This window comes from Heloderma suspectum, chromosome 6 (assembly GCF_057233095.1).
Source record: "Heloderma suspectum isolate Gila_16-S chromosome 6, 16-S_ref, whole genome shotgun sequence".
Classification (NCBI taxonomy): domain Eukaryota; kingdom Metazoa; phylum Chordata; class Lepidosauria; order Squamata; family Helodermatidae; genus Heloderma; species Heloderma suspectum.
In genome coordinates this window covers 37,362,296-37,379,068 of record NC_139463.1, presented here as the reverse complement: position 1 = coordinate 37,379,068, position 16,773 = coordinate 37,362,296, and the positions used below count along the sequence as shown (strand labels likewise).

At 45.3% G+C, this 16,773-nt stretch overlaps 1 protein-coding gene across 1 annotated transcript in view; it reads left to right on the top strand.

The window, feature by feature from the left end:
* Window positions 1-16,773, top strand: part of DOCK5 (dedicator of cytokinesis 5) — a 234,958-nt gene that overhangs the window by 188,036 nt on the left and 30,149 nt on the right. The window contains exons 33-43 of the mRNA XM_084803950.1: window positions 153-307; window positions 3,559-3,644; window positions 4,330-4,486; window positions 6,482-6,522; window positions 6,647-6,737; window positions 9,476-9,595; window positions 10,668-10,757; window positions 12,486-12,590; window positions 13,708-13,849; window positions 14,368-14,449; window positions 16,030-16,114. Coding sequence (XP_084660076.1) covers window positions 153-307; window positions 3,559-3,644; window positions 4,330-4,486; window positions 6,482-6,522; window positions 6,647-6,737; window positions 9,476-9,595; window positions 10,668-10,757; window positions 12,486-12,590; window positions 13,708-13,849; window positions 14,368-14,449; window positions 16,030-16,114 — 1,154 coding nt within the window. The remainder of the gene's footprint in view (window positions 1-152; window positions 308-3,558; window positions 3,645-4,329; window positions 4,487-6,481; window positions 6,523-6,646; window positions 6,738-9,475; window positions 9,596-10,667; window positions 10,758-12,485; window positions 12,591-13,707; window positions 13,850-14,367; window positions 14,450-16,029; window positions 16,115-16,773) is intronic.

Here is a 16,773-nt window from a genome sequence, read left to right as displayed (position 1 = left end):
TTTGCATGTGAAATACTCAAGCACAGATGAGGCGATGAGTGGGTGGGGAGCAGCTGCCATTGGTTGCCCTGGAGATCCCCAAGGGGCAAAGCAGCCATCTGCATCCTTTTCTTTGAATCCTTGTCTTCTAACCCCTTTCTTCTTTTTTTCAGGGCCTCACAAGATCAAGTTCATCCCTTCCATGGTAGGCCCAATCCTGGAGGTGACCTTGACGCCGGAGCCTGAATTGCGAAAGGCGACCATCCCCATCTTTTTTGACATGATGCAGTGCGAATTCAACTTCAGCGAGAGCAGGAACTTCCATATGGTACGGGACCGGCTGCGGGGGGGCGGGGGAGCCAAAGTGTGCATATGGGGCGAGGGAGGAGGAGGAGACAATGGAGGTTTCAGAGCTGGAGTGGTGCGACTCTTTAAAGCAGAACAACTGGATCAGATAGTACTATTGACAAGAGAGCATCCAAACAACTGACACACTAAAAAGCTAAAAAGCAGGGATGGGCCACTTCAGGGCCTCTGGGGCCAATTTTAACCCACCGAGGGCTCCATCCCCACTGCCACACCCCTCAAAATGTCAGCGGCGGTGGCAGCAGCAGCATCAAAATGATCAGCAGCCTAAAACAGTGGCTTTAAACCAAATTTGGTCTTTCTAGGCCACCATTGTGGTTTGGTGGTGAGATTCGGCGACAAACCGCCAATTGTTTTGCCACCACAGCAGCAAATTCGTGGCAGGGGGAGCCACACGTCAGGCTGGGGAGCCGCGTGCTGCCCACCTCTGCTGCAAATCCGGGGGAATGTTTCAGTTTACGTTCTCAGATATCGGCCCAGTTCAGACAATCACCTGTCCTAAATCATGGTCTAGGGCAGAGGTCCTCAAACTGTGGTCCATGAGCTCCTTTTGGGTGATCTGCAGAAATGCTGCAGAACAGAACAGACTATCTCTGCTTGGCCCTGTGCTTGTTTTTTTTTTTCTAATGATGGGAATTGGTGCTGTTATGACCAGGACACTCAGGGCGACATACAGAAGCAAAATGAATGCTGAACCGGACCTGAAACTAAGCCTCAGAAACTCTACCTCTGTCTTTGCAGTACTTTGCTCGCAAACACAGGCAGATCCATCACGTTAGAAAGGCAACAGTACGGTTATTTTTAAAAAAAGAAGAGTTCTATATGTGCCTTGATTTGTACAACAACAACAACAAAAAATCACAATTTGTTATGTGGTCCGCCAAGACTCCCAGCAATTTTCAAATGATCCATGGTTTGATAACTACTGGTTTAGGACATTGTGAATGGTGACGAGCTGTGCAAGGGGGGAGCGGGAAAGCTTCTCTTTTCATGTTGGAATACAAACATGGTTGCATGTTAACATACGAACTCAGGGGGTTATGGTTTGTTCTAGCCAAAGTTAGTTCAAACAAACCAGGATCTCACGGTGGCTTCGGCTATTGTCTAAACTGGGTCATTATCTGGGTCCCAGAGGAAGACTGATCTATCTGGAATGATTGGGGGAGGAAAGGAAGAACTTCCTCTTTGGGGTTCCCAGTGGGTGCTTAGGAACATAGGAAGTTGTCTTATGCTAAATCCAGTGGTGAAGTGCCAGGGCTCACAGGAATAAGACTCTGGGGCTTTTTGATAAGCAGAGATGATGATACCATCTGCCACCTGCCTCAGATTTACTTGTTCTTCTGAGTTTAGCTGGAATCCTCACAGTAGCTGTGGGGTCGGGGAGAGGTTGGTTTTCCCAGGAACAACTGACTGATGTGAGCTATCCCATGCATACAGATGTCACACACTCACTCACTCACTCACTAACACAGAGAGAGAGAGAGATGTATCCACACAGCTAGTTGCAGTTTTGGACTCTCCTTGGGGACGTGTCTATGGGAGCTGCCATGACGAGCACCTGCATTTCAAAATGTACCTGTGCACCCCTGATCAGGTCAGTCTGTTTGTCCATCTAGCCCAGCACCACCTGCTCTAACTGGCAGCATCTCTCCAAGATCTCAGGTAGAAAGGCGTCTTTTCCATCACTTGCTACCTGATCCTTTTAACTAACAGTGCCAAGGACTGAAGCTGGGACTGTATGCAAAGCCATGTGCTCGATTCCACTGAGCGACAGCCCCTCCCTTGTTTGATAGGTGTGGAGGAGTTACATGGTGAGCCTGCTGCCAAGAGAAGGTGTTCTGCAACTTGGTGGGAATGCCTGATTCTGGCAGTGACCACAGTTGGTAGGCAGCCAGGATCCTCTGTTGGCCTCTTCCAAATCTACTAGCTGGCCCCAGCCTCTATTTCAGCCTCTGCCACTCTCATCTTGGTACATACTATGTCATCTATCCTTTGAAGGGTTGTAGCTCTCTTTGCAAGGGACAGGATGTGGCTCAGTAGTAGAGCAGACGGTCCCAGGTTCAATATCTGGCATCTCCAGGTAGGTCTGGGGGGTGGGCGGGATCCCTGAAACCCTGGAGATCCACTGCCACTCAATGTTGACACAGTACTAGCTGACAGGGTTCCCTTTATGACCTGGGCCTCCTGAGCAACTCCTTAAGGACCTCTTGCCTCCTTAAGAGTCCCGGCTTCCTTCTTTTACCTTCCCCTTTCCAATAATGTAGGGTTTAGGCTGTAGGTGTGGGGTGACTGACACAGGGTTTAACCACAACAGTTCACTGGTAAATTCAAGCAAGCAAATCACAACTAAAGGTATTTACACGATAGAGCTGAGTGATACAAAAGGCATTAAGAAAAGAAAAATAAAAGTTGCAAAAATGGAATACCTCTACCCTAGCTGTACTTAGATTTCTTCAGGCTGCTTCTTCCTGCTCCCTCTTCATGCTCTGCTCTTCCTGATTCTGCTCATACTGATCTGGTCTTTCCGACTCTCTCTTTTTATACCCTCCTCCCTGAAAACCAAAAGTACTGTTTCAGACCTGAAGAAATGAAACTTCACTGGGGAAATGAAAATGAAACTTAACCAGGAAAATGAAAGTACTCCTCTCAGGGATACCCCCTCCCAACAAAAAAACTCCAGGCCTCTAAGCCTGGCCGTTTTCCCCTTTGCCTCTGTAGGCCTCAAACCTTCACGCTAGCCTAGTTGGACCAAAGGTCTGACTCTGTATAAGGCAGCTTAATTTGTTCCTATGTCAGTGAGAAGTCTTCTAATTGGTGTATGGCCCTCAGAACCACAGTTCATCTCCAACCAGCCTCCTGTTGGGAAGGGGCCGTGGCACATTGCTGCAGCACTTATTTGGCATGCAGGAGTTCCCAAGTTAGATCCCAGCATCTCCGAGTAGGGCTGGAAAAAATCATCCCAGGAACCCTGGAGAGCTGCTGCCAGTCAGTGTTGACAGCACTGGGCGAGATGGCACAATGGTCTGACTCAGTATAAGGCAGCTTCCTATATCCCTTTGCTCCTAATGCATACTTGGCTTCATGCTGGGTTGACATCATAGCTCCATTCTCTGTGATGGCTTCATGGTCCTACCGTATCTTTTGGCTACAAAACGGTACATTAGAAGGACTCTGGATTTTTCTGTTTTTTTGTTTTCGGTCTTTAAATGGTAGTTCGAAGACGAGCTGATCACCAAACTGGATCAGGAAGTTGAAGGGGGTCGAGGGGATGAGCAGTACAAGATTCTGCTGGAGAAACTGTAAGTGTGTGAGTGTTCTTGATTGCCTTTCTAGAAACCTCTTTCTTAAGGCGATGTTGCCTCCCCACGTTTCATTTTGCAAGTGGTGGTGCAACTTGTAGATCGGCAGTTAAACTAGCATGGCGTTTTATCTTTACTGTGTATTTTGTGTTGTTTTTTAGTCTTTTTGAATTAGCTGTTATCTCCCACACCCGGCTCTTGAGAAGGTTTGGAAATCAAATAAAGATCAATGGGTCAGATCCAAAAGTTGCATGAGCGGAATGGTGATTAACAAAAAAGGGTCTTTCCTGCCCCTGTTTCCCCACTGCCCCCTTCTGCTCAAGCAGGTTTGGATCTAGCCCAATATAATGTTTAAAAAGCAAAGAGAGCCAGTGTGGTGTAGTAGTTAAAGTGTTGGGCTGGGACTCGGGAGATCCGGGTTCTAGTCCCTACTCAGCCATGAAGCTCACTGGGGGGCTTTGGGCCAGTCACTGACTCTCAGCCTAACCTACCTCACAGGGTTGTTGTGAGAATAAAATGGAGAGCATGGAAACCATGTGAGCTGCCTTGGATTCTTCGCAAGAGGAAAAAAAGTGGGATATAAATGTAATAATAAACAAATAAGGCTCCATTCCAAACTTCTGATGTATTTCTCTTTTCTCCCCATCTCCTCTTTCCTTGGCTCCTCCCACACACGTGTCTGTAGCCTGCTGGAGCACTGTCGGAAGCACAAATACCTCTCGAGCTCAGGTGAAGTGTTCGCCCTGTTGGTTAGCAGCCTGTTGGAAAACCTCTTGGACTACCGGGCCATCATGCATGACGGGAGCAAAGAAAACCGCATGAGCTGCACTGTCAACGTGCTGGTATGGAGCAGATCTGGGGCTGATATGGAGCAGATCTGGGGCTGACTGTCTGGAAATTCTGACCTTGGGCCGTTCCAGGGTTCAGTATCACCAGGGCTGGAAACTACTTAACCGTGTGGATACAAGATCACGGACATTCCCAATGAGAACGAAGTTGACTCAGTAACTGTGGAATGTTAAGTGTCTCTTAGAAAGGAAGACCATGTGTGTGTTAGAGGAGGCCTGTTAGAGGAGGGCCTGGCTAGGGATGTCCGTTGCTGGGAAATCGTGCCCTTTGGGGGCTTGTCAAATTTTCACAGCACCTCCAACTGGGCTTGCATTCATGAGTCGAGCTGCAATTTTTTTCCGGAAATCTGAGAACTTTTTAGGTTTTTCTTAAAAATTGCATAAACAGACATTTGTGCAAATTGTGGCTGCGATTTGCATAATTTGCACAAATTCCGGCCATTATTTACTTATTTTGTGCCAATCATGGCCAAAATCTGTGTAAATTGAGCACATTGTGGCTGAAATTTGCACAAGTGTCTATTCGTGCAAATTTTAAAAAATACGGAAAATCCACCAGCTAAACCAACTTGCTGCAAACTGAGTTGGGCCAGGTGGCAGAAGATGGAACAGGGGCTGAGCCAACAAAAACACATCAAGCTCTACCCCCGAAACTGGATTCCTCCGACATGCCTTGGCCTGGCTGGCTGACACCCTGAGCAGGAACACTCCTATTAGGAGGTGAAAATACATTGCCAAGTTCTGTTGCCGGTCCCACTTATAGCATTTTTATTTCCAAAGTGCCTTCTCATCTTTGCTTGCCTTTACAACAGACATGCAAGGCAGGTCACAATTCTTCCCCTTTTACAGGTTGGGGACTGAAATAAAAAAAGAATGACTTCTGCCCACCCACCTAGTGAGTCCACACAGAGATTCACATCCCCCCATGCTCCCCACTGAAACACGCTGGCTTAGGTGTTATTTTCATTGTAGTAATTTATCCAGTGCATCCAGTCTGAAGAGTGCCTTACAAGCACTTTGTAATGTTTGTGCTGAGTGCCAATTCTGTAAAGCAATACATGATTCTCCCCGTGTTACAGGCAGACACTGAAGCTAAGAGAGTCATTTGCCCTTGGCCAGTGATTCTACTGCTGTGGAGTTTGAGCTCAGTTCTCCTATGTCTAAGCCCAACATTCTGTCCATAGGGCCAGTAGGTAACCATTTGATCTCATTTATTTAGAATCATAGAATGAAGGAGTTGAAAGGGACCTCAGAGATCATCTAGTCCAACTCCCTCTGCTCAGTGCTGGTTCTGCAGTGTAGGGTGCAGCTACAGCATCCCTGACAGATAGCCATCCAGCCTTTGCCTAAATACCGCCATTATTCCAATTGTAACCCACTTTTTCTCCAAGAAGTTTGGGATGGCAGATACATAGTTCCCACAATCACCCCCACCACCATTTTTGCAATGTTAGTTAGGTTAACTGGGTGATAGCTAGCAATTTGTCTGCGAGCTGGGTTTCGCCGGCAAACTATCTTTTGCCCCACAGGAAAAATCTTTTTGTGGAATATTGCGTGGGCTCAGTTCAGACATCATGGCAAACCATGGTTATCGAAGCTTAACTTCAGTGTGGTGATGTCTGCATTGGCAAACCCTGGTTTGCGATAGGCTGGCAAACCAGAATCAGAAACTGTGATTTGAAGCAGGTTTGCAAATCGTGCCTTGTGATAACTGTGGCTTCTTGTTTGGCATCTGGATTGGGAAATTGGAGGGAGACCACTGTACCTAGAGACAGAAGTGGTGACTGGATAGAAAATTAAAGCAGACAAGTGGCACTCTAAACTATGGTTTGTCATGAACCATGGTTTAGGTCTTGACTGCTGATTGCATAATCCAGATTTGGTATGATGTCTGAATTGAGCCACATTCTATATATATTTGTTTTCCATTATTGTTATCTGTGACATATCTTGATTATTCAGAATACTATTTTTCTCCCCCTTTGGCAGAATTTTTACAAAGAAAAAAAGAGGGAAGATATATACATCAGGTAAGCCATAGGACTGTTACCTTCACTCCTGTTGGTGTGGGGTGATGCTGCCTTAGGTTATCCAGTATTTGAATCACTTCTGTAGCCAATTCCATGATAAACTTTGTATGTATTGTCCTTCTAGATACTTGTATAAACTCCGGGATCTGCACACAGACTCCGAAAACTACACTGAGGCAGCATACACGCTTCTCCTTCATGCAGAGTTGCTCCAGGTGAGTGTTTCGAGGTCTTCAAGGGCAGCTTCATCTACAGCACACTGCAGTAGCCAAGCCTGGATGTTGTTAGGACAAGGATAACCATGGCCAGGCTACCTCTGGCCAGGAAGGCGTCACAGTCCACACATCAGCCTCAGTAAAGGTCTGTCATCTCACAGATGCCGCTTGGGTGTCCAAAGTAAGAGTAGGATCTAAAAGCGCTCCCAAATTGCACAACTGATCCTTAAGAGAGACTGTCATCCTGTCCAAAACAGGTTGAACCCTAGATTCTCAGTTAGGTGCATACATGCCAGCAACACCTCCACCTTGTCTGGGTTATGTTGGTATAACCTAGACTGAAACTACACATAGCAGTTATACCATTATCATAACTATTGGTGCCCATTGGTGTCTTGTATACCAATAGTTGTGATAACGGTATGATAACGGTATAACTGCTGTGTGTAGATTCAGCCGTATTATAATTTATTTGAGGGGGGGGCAGGGGACGCTTTGTTTGTTTTTAAATTTGTTGCTTGCCCCCATGCTCTTTGGCAGGGGAGCTAGAATAACTAAATGAAATATCCTTAACTCCGTTAGGGGGAAAAACCAAAATTTTGCAACTGGAACATCATGTGTACATCATTAAATAATTAATTACGAATTCTTTTTTCTCCCTCTTCCCTCCCCATTGCCTTTTCCTTGTGTGTCATGTCTCTTTTGGATTGTAAGCCTGCGGGCAAGGACTGTCTTCTTTGTTCACTGATTGTAAGCCGCTCTGGGAGGAGTGGGATAAAAATACAGTAAAACAAATACAGTAAATACATGGCATAGCATTGTCCCTTCCCAGAGTGTGGACTTTCTGGTTCTCTAGGGATCAAGAAGTAAAGAATTCACGGTTTGTCATGTCCTGGATTCAAGATGCTTCAGACAATATTTCTGATATGCAGGCAGCCACCAGGGGGGTGGGACGCTCAGGACCCCCATAGTCCCTAAGCTGCCCAAACATCCAGTTTGAGAATTGTAGGGCTCCGAGAGGAAATGCTTCGACACCGGACTGTTCCCCTGGGGCTCGGGGCTCCAAACTCATCAAATGAAGAAAACAGGTCTAGGGACATAGGAGAATTTTTTTTTTCAGTTCACAAGTCAGTTCAGAATTTGCCCTGTTTGCAACCTGAACAGGAGTGATTTTTTTTTTCTGGAAAAAAAATGCTTGCACATTCCCGGAGCTTGTGATCATGTTCGAAAAAAGCATTTGTTTTTGCTTTTTAAATGTGCACTTTAAAATTTGCATTTTTCAAAAAATACACATTTTCACAGTTTAGTCATGGGACGGGGGAGTGCGCACTTAAAAAATGTGCACCAAAATGCATACTTCTCTTTGAAATGTGCATTTTTCCCATTCAAACAAAAAGAAAAACAGGTAGCAGATAAAAATGGGAGCAAGGCAAACCAAGCTTCAGAGTAGAGTTCGGAGAATCTCAGCAAGCTCGAGGTGGTTCTCCCATCCTTAATCAGATGGTTAGCATTCTAGCCATCTGATGGTTCTCCCATCCCTAATCAGATATCCGATGGTTTTCCTATCCCTAATGGTTCTCCCATCCCAAATCAGGAGCCATTGCTCTGTAACGTCTGTAGTTGCCCAATGTCCCTCACTCCCTTCAGCAGACATTTGAGGCTCTAAGCCTCAGGGCCAGATTCCATTTCAGAGAAGCTCTCAAGGGCTGCATTCCAGTGATGGGTGGGACCAAAGGCAATGGGCGGAGCCAAAAATACTAGCATATTTTAGATTAAAGTTCTTACTGCCAGTAACAAAGCCTTATGAGAGGTATTTCAACCTTTCAGAATGGGTGGAAACACTGCGCAAAAGCCAGGAAGCCACCAGAACCTGCCTTGTGATTTTACACACCTTGAGGAATAATAAACCGTTCCAGAAATGGGAAGCAACATCACAGACCCAGGTCATATGGCACACATTACCCAGGGAATTACAACTCCTACAGCATTTTGGTCCACCTCTGGGTTCTCCTGGATGATTCTGCTGCATAGAGAGACCAGGTCAATGAAACTCAAGCATACAGCTAAGCGCCCTTGATTTTCTTAAAATACTCATATTTTTGAGATTTGGCGTTACCTAGGGATGAACGAATTGGTCTATTTCCAGTTTGTGTCAGTTTCAAATGTATTTTAGGGTGCAATTCTATGCACCTTTAGACAGGAAAAATGTCCTACAACTCCCAGCATTCCCCAGCCAGCCATGCCAGCTGGGGAATGCTGGGAGTTGTAGGACTTTTTTCTGTCTAAAGGTGCATAGGATTGTGCCCTTAATCATAAGTCCTTCTTTCAATTTCCACATCCATCTGCCAGTTTTCTTATAAAAATGCACACAAATATTTGCCATTTATTTTTGTACACAGTTTTCCCTAACATAGGCATTTTTGTACACAAGTTTTGAGTGAAGAACTGCGAGTGAACTGCGAGTGAAGACCTTGCGAGATTCATATAACAACGTAATCCAAAGGATAACTGCTTTCCAATTCATATACTAGCTCAGGGACTGCAAATGAGGTCAGCTTGCCTGAAAAAGTGAACCAAACAACATTATTTCCTATCCTTAGCCATACCTTTAGCTTTCAGAAGAAAACATCTAACTACTTGGAAGCATCACATTGCAGGATTACCCTCCCAGAAATAATTCTATCGCATTAGCATTGGTGTCCTTCTTAACTCTCTGGTTGTCCTTTCTATTCTCCTAGTGGTCCGATAATCCGTGCGCACCACACCTTCTTCAGAGGGACAGCTACTATGTCTACTCACAACAAGAGCTCAAGGAGAAGCTCTACCAAGAAATCATTGCTTTCTTTGACAAAGGCAAAGTGAGTCTCTCTGGGCCACTCTCACAGGCTGATATGGGAGGTGGTGGGTCTCTTAGATCAGGGGGTAGGCAAAGTTCAGGCATCTTGGATCTACTTTGTTTTTTAATAGAAACCCAAGGTCCAAACTAATGCCAGAAGCAGAATAGAGGTGGTACAGGGGGTGCGAGCAGACATACACTGTGGCTCAGTGGTAGAACACATGTTTTGTATGCAGAAGGTCCCAGGTTCGATCCCCAGCATCTCCAGGTAGGGGTGAAAGAATTCCTGCCTGAAACCCTGGAGAGCTGCTGCTGCCCGTCAGTGTCGACGGCACTGGGCTAGATGGATCAGTGGTCGGACTCAATATAAGGCAACTTCCTATGTTTCTAATTAAGGAACAGGGTACCTCTGAACACATGCTCAGCCCAGAAAATTGCTTTCAGTTCCAGAACTGGCCTTTCATGCAAAAATCTACTCCTAGTTTCCCCACCCCCAGCTCTCTTGGTTTCAGCAACCTGTTTGTTTCTGCTATTATTAAATAACTGGAAGTCAGAAAACCTTGCCTGATCTACTGGGAATCACACAGAGATCTACCAGTAGTTCCTGACCTACTTTCTGCTGACCCCTGTCTTAGATGTCTTAGAGACCAGTTCGGGCTTTGAAGATGATCATCAGCCCTTTGAATTGTGCCTAGAAACAAAGAGACAGTCAACAGCAAGTTAATTATTTCTCACCTTTATGGTGGGGAGTTTCATCTGTTTTTAGTTTTTAGGGTTTTTTAATGTATAAAATCACTTTTTCTCTTAAAATTTTTAAACGCCAAGGGCTTATTGACACAGCCCCTGGAAAATCCTGTATGTACTAGCTCTCAGCTTGTGGCTTGCTGATCATGTACTGCACAAAAGCCAGGAAACAACCAAACATTTGGTAGTTAAGGGAAATAAGGTGGGGCCTGGGAGAGGAGACGTGGCCATCTGGGCATCCCTGGAGAGCCAGATTTGGTCCCCGGACCTAAGGTACTCCACCCCTGCTTTAATCTCTCACTCCCAATAAATGTTTGGTCTGTTTTGTTTCCTCTTTATGTTTTCTGCAGATGTGGGAGAAAGCCATTCAGCTAAGCAAGGAACTGGCTGACATGTACGAGAACAAAGTCTTTGATTACGAGGGGCTGGGCAACCTATTGGTAAGATTGTTGGATGTTTAATCTCTTGCTGGGTTGAGAGGACTGTGGTGGATGGGTTGGAATTACTGGGTCAGGGCAAGGCCGGCCCTACCATTAGGCAGAGTGAGGTAATTGCCTCAAGAAGCAGATACTGAGAGGTGGCAGCAAGGTGTTGGAGGAAAGAGGTATGTGTCCCACACAGCCTTCCCTGTGCATCCTAAGCTAGTCTGCTGCCTTCAGGTGTGGCAGAGGATGCTATTCCATCACCAGTGTTGAAGAGAGCTTTAATAGTCCATCTGGTCAACTTTTTTATATGGAATGGGAGGGGGCACTATCTTGTTCTTCACCTCAGGCAGCAAAATATATCGGGTTGCAGGGCAGGGAAAATATCCTGTCACTCCCCAGGATGTGTCTTCTCCTCCTGATTGAGCGCCATAGCAGCAAATGAAAAGCACAGGACCTTGCGGTGTGGACAACAAGCCTTTAGCCTAGAACTTGTGAGGAGTAGTTTAAATCCATGTGTGTGGTGAAATTTCATTCTTTAGGAATTGAACTGCAAAAAGCATGTATGCTGGCAACTCGCATTTTGAGATTTAGTCTTATTTGGTTCATTAGTTTGGTGGTGTGGGGGGAGCTTAGTTCTATAAATTAATAAGCAAATCAGAGGAAACATTTCAACTAAAAGCAGCAGCGTCTATTGCTTAATCATTAAGAGCCTGGCTAAATGAATGCAACATCTCAGTCTGGCACCTAAAAGTCATTGAACTAGGTGCCAGGCAGACAGCCTCCGGGGGGAGCATTTCAAAGTTGGGGTTCCACTATGGAGAGACCCCTTTCCCCAGTTGCCACCCTCCTAACCTTTGACGGGGGGGGGGGGGGCACCTAGAGAAGGGACTCTAAGAATTCTCTTCAGATAGGCAGTTTCACATAGGGGCAGGTTGTCCTCCTCACTGGCCATGTTCAGACGTTGCACTAAACCATAGTTTAGCATGGCAAGAATGTGCTTCCAGGAGCCTCAGGCTCGCACACTCCCCCTTCCCTTCTTTTCTGATGCATGGTGAGGATGCATCCAAAAATGTTCACTTCCAGTTTCAATTAAGTGTAGTTTGTGTCATCCAAAACCCTAATCTGTGGTTAAGGTTAACTGTAGTTTGTATAAACAAGCCATCTTCATAAGCCATGGTTTGAAGTTTGCTTGTTTCAAACAAACCACAGTTAAGATTAACCACAGCTTGTTGGGTTCAGATGACATGGCAAGCTGCAGTTAATCTAAACCAGAAAAGAGAGCTTTTAAACTCTTCCTCACACCCACACCAGAGGGGAGAGTATGGAAGCCCAAGGCTCACTGCAACTCGTTCTTGCCACACTACTAAACCATGATTTAGGGCCAAAACAGATATTACTTGAAATCTGTATCTAGCAGCTTTTTCCCCAATTTTTACTCTAGAATAGGCACAGGGACCCCAATCTGGATCAGGACCCTAGCGTGCAGGTGGGGGGAGGGAGGAGAGATCTGGATTGGGCCCCCAGTGCCTACTCTTGAGCAAAATTGGGGCAGGGGAAGAAGCAGCTGTTAGACACAGATGTCGAGTAGTATCTGTTTTGGCCTGTAGCATGATGTCTGAACCAAACCACTGTGTGGGTGGCTGCTTTAAAAACACAACATTCAACTAAATGCTTTTCCTCTATTAGGTGAACGTAAATATCCTGTTCCCCCACCCCTTTCTTCTTTTTAATGTGTGCACACAGAAAAAACGGGCCACGTTCTATGAGAACATCATGAAAGCGATGCGACCTCAGCCAGAGTATTTTGCCGTTGGGTATTTTGGCCATGGATTTCCCTCTTTTCTCCGGGTAAGCATGATAGAAAGGTCCTAATGGCAGCCCGTAATAATTATAGGATACATAGAAAATCTGTATGAGCAGCCGCAAACCTATGATTATGATTAGCCTCCATCATTAGTTGGGGAGGTGGAGTTCAGGAAAAAAACACAAAACAGAGCCAGTATGTCATAGTGGTTAGAGTGTTATATTAGGACTCAGGAGATCTGGGTTCTAGTCCCCACTTAGCCATGAAAGTCACCAGGGGACTTTGGGCCAGTCACTGACTCTCCGCCTAGCCTACCTCACAGGCTTGTTGTGAGGATAAAATGGAGAGGAGGAGGACTACGTAAGCCACCTTGGGTTCCTTGCAAGAGGAAAAAAGGTGGGTTACAAATGTAATAAATAAATACAAAAGAAGGAAGATCAAAATATCAGCTGTAAAAGCCAAACAAAAACAAAACAGACAGCTGCAAGGTTTAATTCCCAATATATTTGTGTTTCCAATGCAATTTGAGAGACTTCCCTTCGTCAAGAGACATTAAATACTTCCAAATGGTACTTGGAACTCTCTGCTGCTAACTCACTTTTAGAAGGCCTTCAGAATCCATGCAGCCTCCTTCCTCAATCATTTCTTTTTAAAAACATCCTTCCTCTTTGTTATAGCAACCTGTTCTATAGCCCAAAACCTATTGGAAGGGTTAGGGGACTCTTTGGAGCAGATTTTGTAGGGCACACAGGGGGAGGAGAGAACGGGGAAGTCCCATTCTGCAAAGTGGAAAGTTAAACCAAAGGCATCCCTTCATTTATATAGTAATGGTGGGGGGAGGGGATCAAACAAGGACAATATAAATTAGAATTTTAGGAAATTTGAATTAAGAGAAATAGCCTCAGAATTCCCCTCCCCCCTCCAGAAAAAATTAATTTCATCTATATAAAATGCATGCATTTGAAATAGCCTATGAAAGTTAGTATCAATACATCCTTCCACACCATTGACGGGCCTTGAACTCATTTATTTTTGTGCCTCATCTTGGTGGAGTGCCAAGCCAGGCTGCTTCTCAATTTAGCATCGTGATCTTGTCCAGAAATGCTGGGGGGCCTTAATATATCACCATTTATTTCCGGTGGGTTTTTGTTGCTGTTGCAGAACAAGATCTTCATTTACCGTGGCAAGGAATATGAAAGGCGGGAAGACTTCAACCTGAAATTACTGACCCAGTTTCCAAATGCTGAGAAGCTGAGCAGCACCGCTCCACCAACTGAAGAGATCAAAGCTTCTCTTAAACAGTGTATCCAATTTTGGGGGAAGTGGGTGGGTGGGTTATCATTTGGTGGTTTCCCAGCTTTTGTGCAGTTTTTTCCCCATTCTAAAAGGTTGCAATGCCTCTCCGAAGGCTTAGCTACTGGTAGTCAGAGCTTTAAGCGCAAATATGATGGCATTTTGGCCCCACCCCTTTTGCCTTTGGTCCTGCCCACCACTAGAATGCAGCCCCAGAGGGCTTCTCCTTGGGCTGAAAGAAGTTCAACACCCCTGCTCTATGCAATTGTCAAGTGGGTCAACTGCTTAGGGATTTTATTATATTAAGCAGTATATAAGTATTACAAATAAATAAATAGTCATTGGGGAACCAGCCCTCCCCTATCTTCTGCAATGTTGATCGTCCTCCTCCTTAGCTACGGTTCTAGAGAAGGAATCGTAGCTTCTCCTTCCATATATTTATATAAATTAAGAAATTCAGAGATCTGACCAACATGCTCTTTCTGTCAGCCCTCTCCTTATTTCTTTTCCTTTACGCACACCATCCAGATGTGCAGTGCTTCATTGTTAAACCTGTAATGAACCTCCCACCGAACTACAAGGACAAGCCTGTTCCAGAGCAGATTCTAAAGTAAACATTTTCCACGCACCCCATACTATCAATCCTCCTTCGCGTCTAGAAACAAAAGCTCTTATGTTGGGCTCCAGCCACCCATTGGCGCGCCTGGCCTTTTGGAAAACCAAAGTGCAAAGCTGATAACAGCTTAACACTTGATGCTGTGTCAGTACACCTGATGTTGTGTCAATTTCAGCTTAAGGCTTGAGGCCCTGTCACTTTCAGCTTAACCCTTGATGTCATGTCAATTTCAGCTTAATGCTTGATGTCCTGTCAATTTCAGACAGCGGTTCTGCTTTTTGCAGGGGCCTAGCAGTGTCTGAAGTGATTTTGGTATTGTAATCGGTGTTGTGTTTTGGTTTCTTTACAGTGAGAACTCTTGAGCTCTGGAGTGTTTGTTTATTTGAAAGATTTTTTAAAACAAATTTAATCTGCTTTTCAGGGCATACTGCCTTCACAAGGCGGCTTATGATATTACAAAAACATGTGCCTACAAATGACAATGAAACGCACACGCAGCAGCAAATGATTTTTAAGCGCCAAATGCAGACTGGAATAAATGTGTCTTCAGGTTTTGTTTTTTTGTTTTTTTAAGAGACAGCTGTGATGAGGCCATACGTATCTCCCTGGGGAGGGAGTTCCAAAGGTGTGGGGCTGTCCCTGAGAAAGCGCTGTCCCCAGTACCCACCAGCCTAATGACCCTTACTGGTGGGCCAAAGACTGGGGTCAGATCGTAATGCTCAGGCAGGGACAGACATGTATAGTAGGTCCTTCAGATGTTGTGGTCCCAAAGCATTTAAGACTTTAAAGGCCAAAACCAGCACCTTGAATTGGGCTGTGTGATGTAACCCTCCCTCAGGTCCGTCTGCCCCTGCATTGGGGGAGCTGTCCTCACTGTCCCACAAGCTTCAGCCCCTAAATTCACCAGGTAAAAGAGACACCCAATATGCTCAGCTGGTTCCCTTTACCCAACCAGGAGAAGTACTCAGGGAATATGAACGCTATTGGTAGCACAGAAAGATGAGCAAAATGTGGGATTTTATAATTTAAAAACAAACAAATTGAAGTTTATTTAATCCAAGAGATGTTATATCTTATAATTAATCACTCAGTTCTCAGTTTTACCCTGCCTCCTCTACCCCTTCTAACTCCTGTTCTCACAACCCCACTATCTAGATGTAGCTTCATCAAACCCTAAGGCTCTGTCTCCCCTGTCTCCAAACCCTATCTAACCAACTGTCTGCTCCTGCCTTTTATAAACTCAGTCTCTCTCTCTCTCTCTCTCTCTCTCTCTCTCTCTCTGTCCAACACACACATGGCCCTCCCACTTTTCACTCTCTACCAGACAATTCACCCTAATTTACCTGGGTTCTATGTAACACAGCAAACACATACATACATTAATATCGACTCCACATGGTAAGCATTGTGATTTTGTCACAGGCTGGCTGGGGGATTATGGGAATTGGAGTCCAACACATTTGGAGGCTGAGATAGAGAAACAGAGGGATATTTTAGCACTGGAGTCGAATCTTGCTATTGGCTTGTGGCTGATATTACAGGTTGTGATTTGATGTGACTGTGATCTCCTTCAGCTTCTATAGATCCAATGAAGTGCAACAATTCCGATATTCCCGGCCATTCAGGAGAGGAGAAAAAGACCCCGAGAATGAGTTTGCGGTGAGTCTGTCATCTTTCGAGCAAAGATTTTGCTTCTCTATCCTGGCTCTTCTTTTTGTGTTTCTTGACGTTTTCAGTTCTGCCACCCTGATGCTAAACATACAGGGTCAGATCCAGACATAGTCATGCTTTGAGGAGACCCGTTGAAATCAATGAGATGAGTTAGTCATGTGGGTCTCCTCTAAGCATGACTAGGTCTTCATCCAACCCACAGCAAACAGCGGCACATGAAAATCTGCTGAAGTAGGAACATAGGAAACTGGTTTTATGCCAGTTTTATGCCTGAGCACACCCTCTTTCTTGAGAAGTAGCATATCCTTTAGATGGGTGCCCTCCAGATGTGTCGGACTACAACTCTCACCAACCCTGGGTGAGGATGGTGGGGGTTGGAATACAACAGTTTCCAAGTTGGGGAAGTGCAATAAAAGCTTAACACTCTGACTGGGTCTCTGGCCGAGGGCTTTCCTATCTCCTGCTCCTAATCCTTTTTAACTGAAGATGTCAAGGATTGAACCGCGAACCTTCTGCATGGAAGGTGCTCTACTAGGGACGCATGAGAATTTTGTTTTTGCTCTCAAAGTGTGCGAACATGCCCCGTTCGAAGCTCCGAACACACACACAAGCGCGAGCACGTGTCTGCTGAAAATATTCGCAAATTG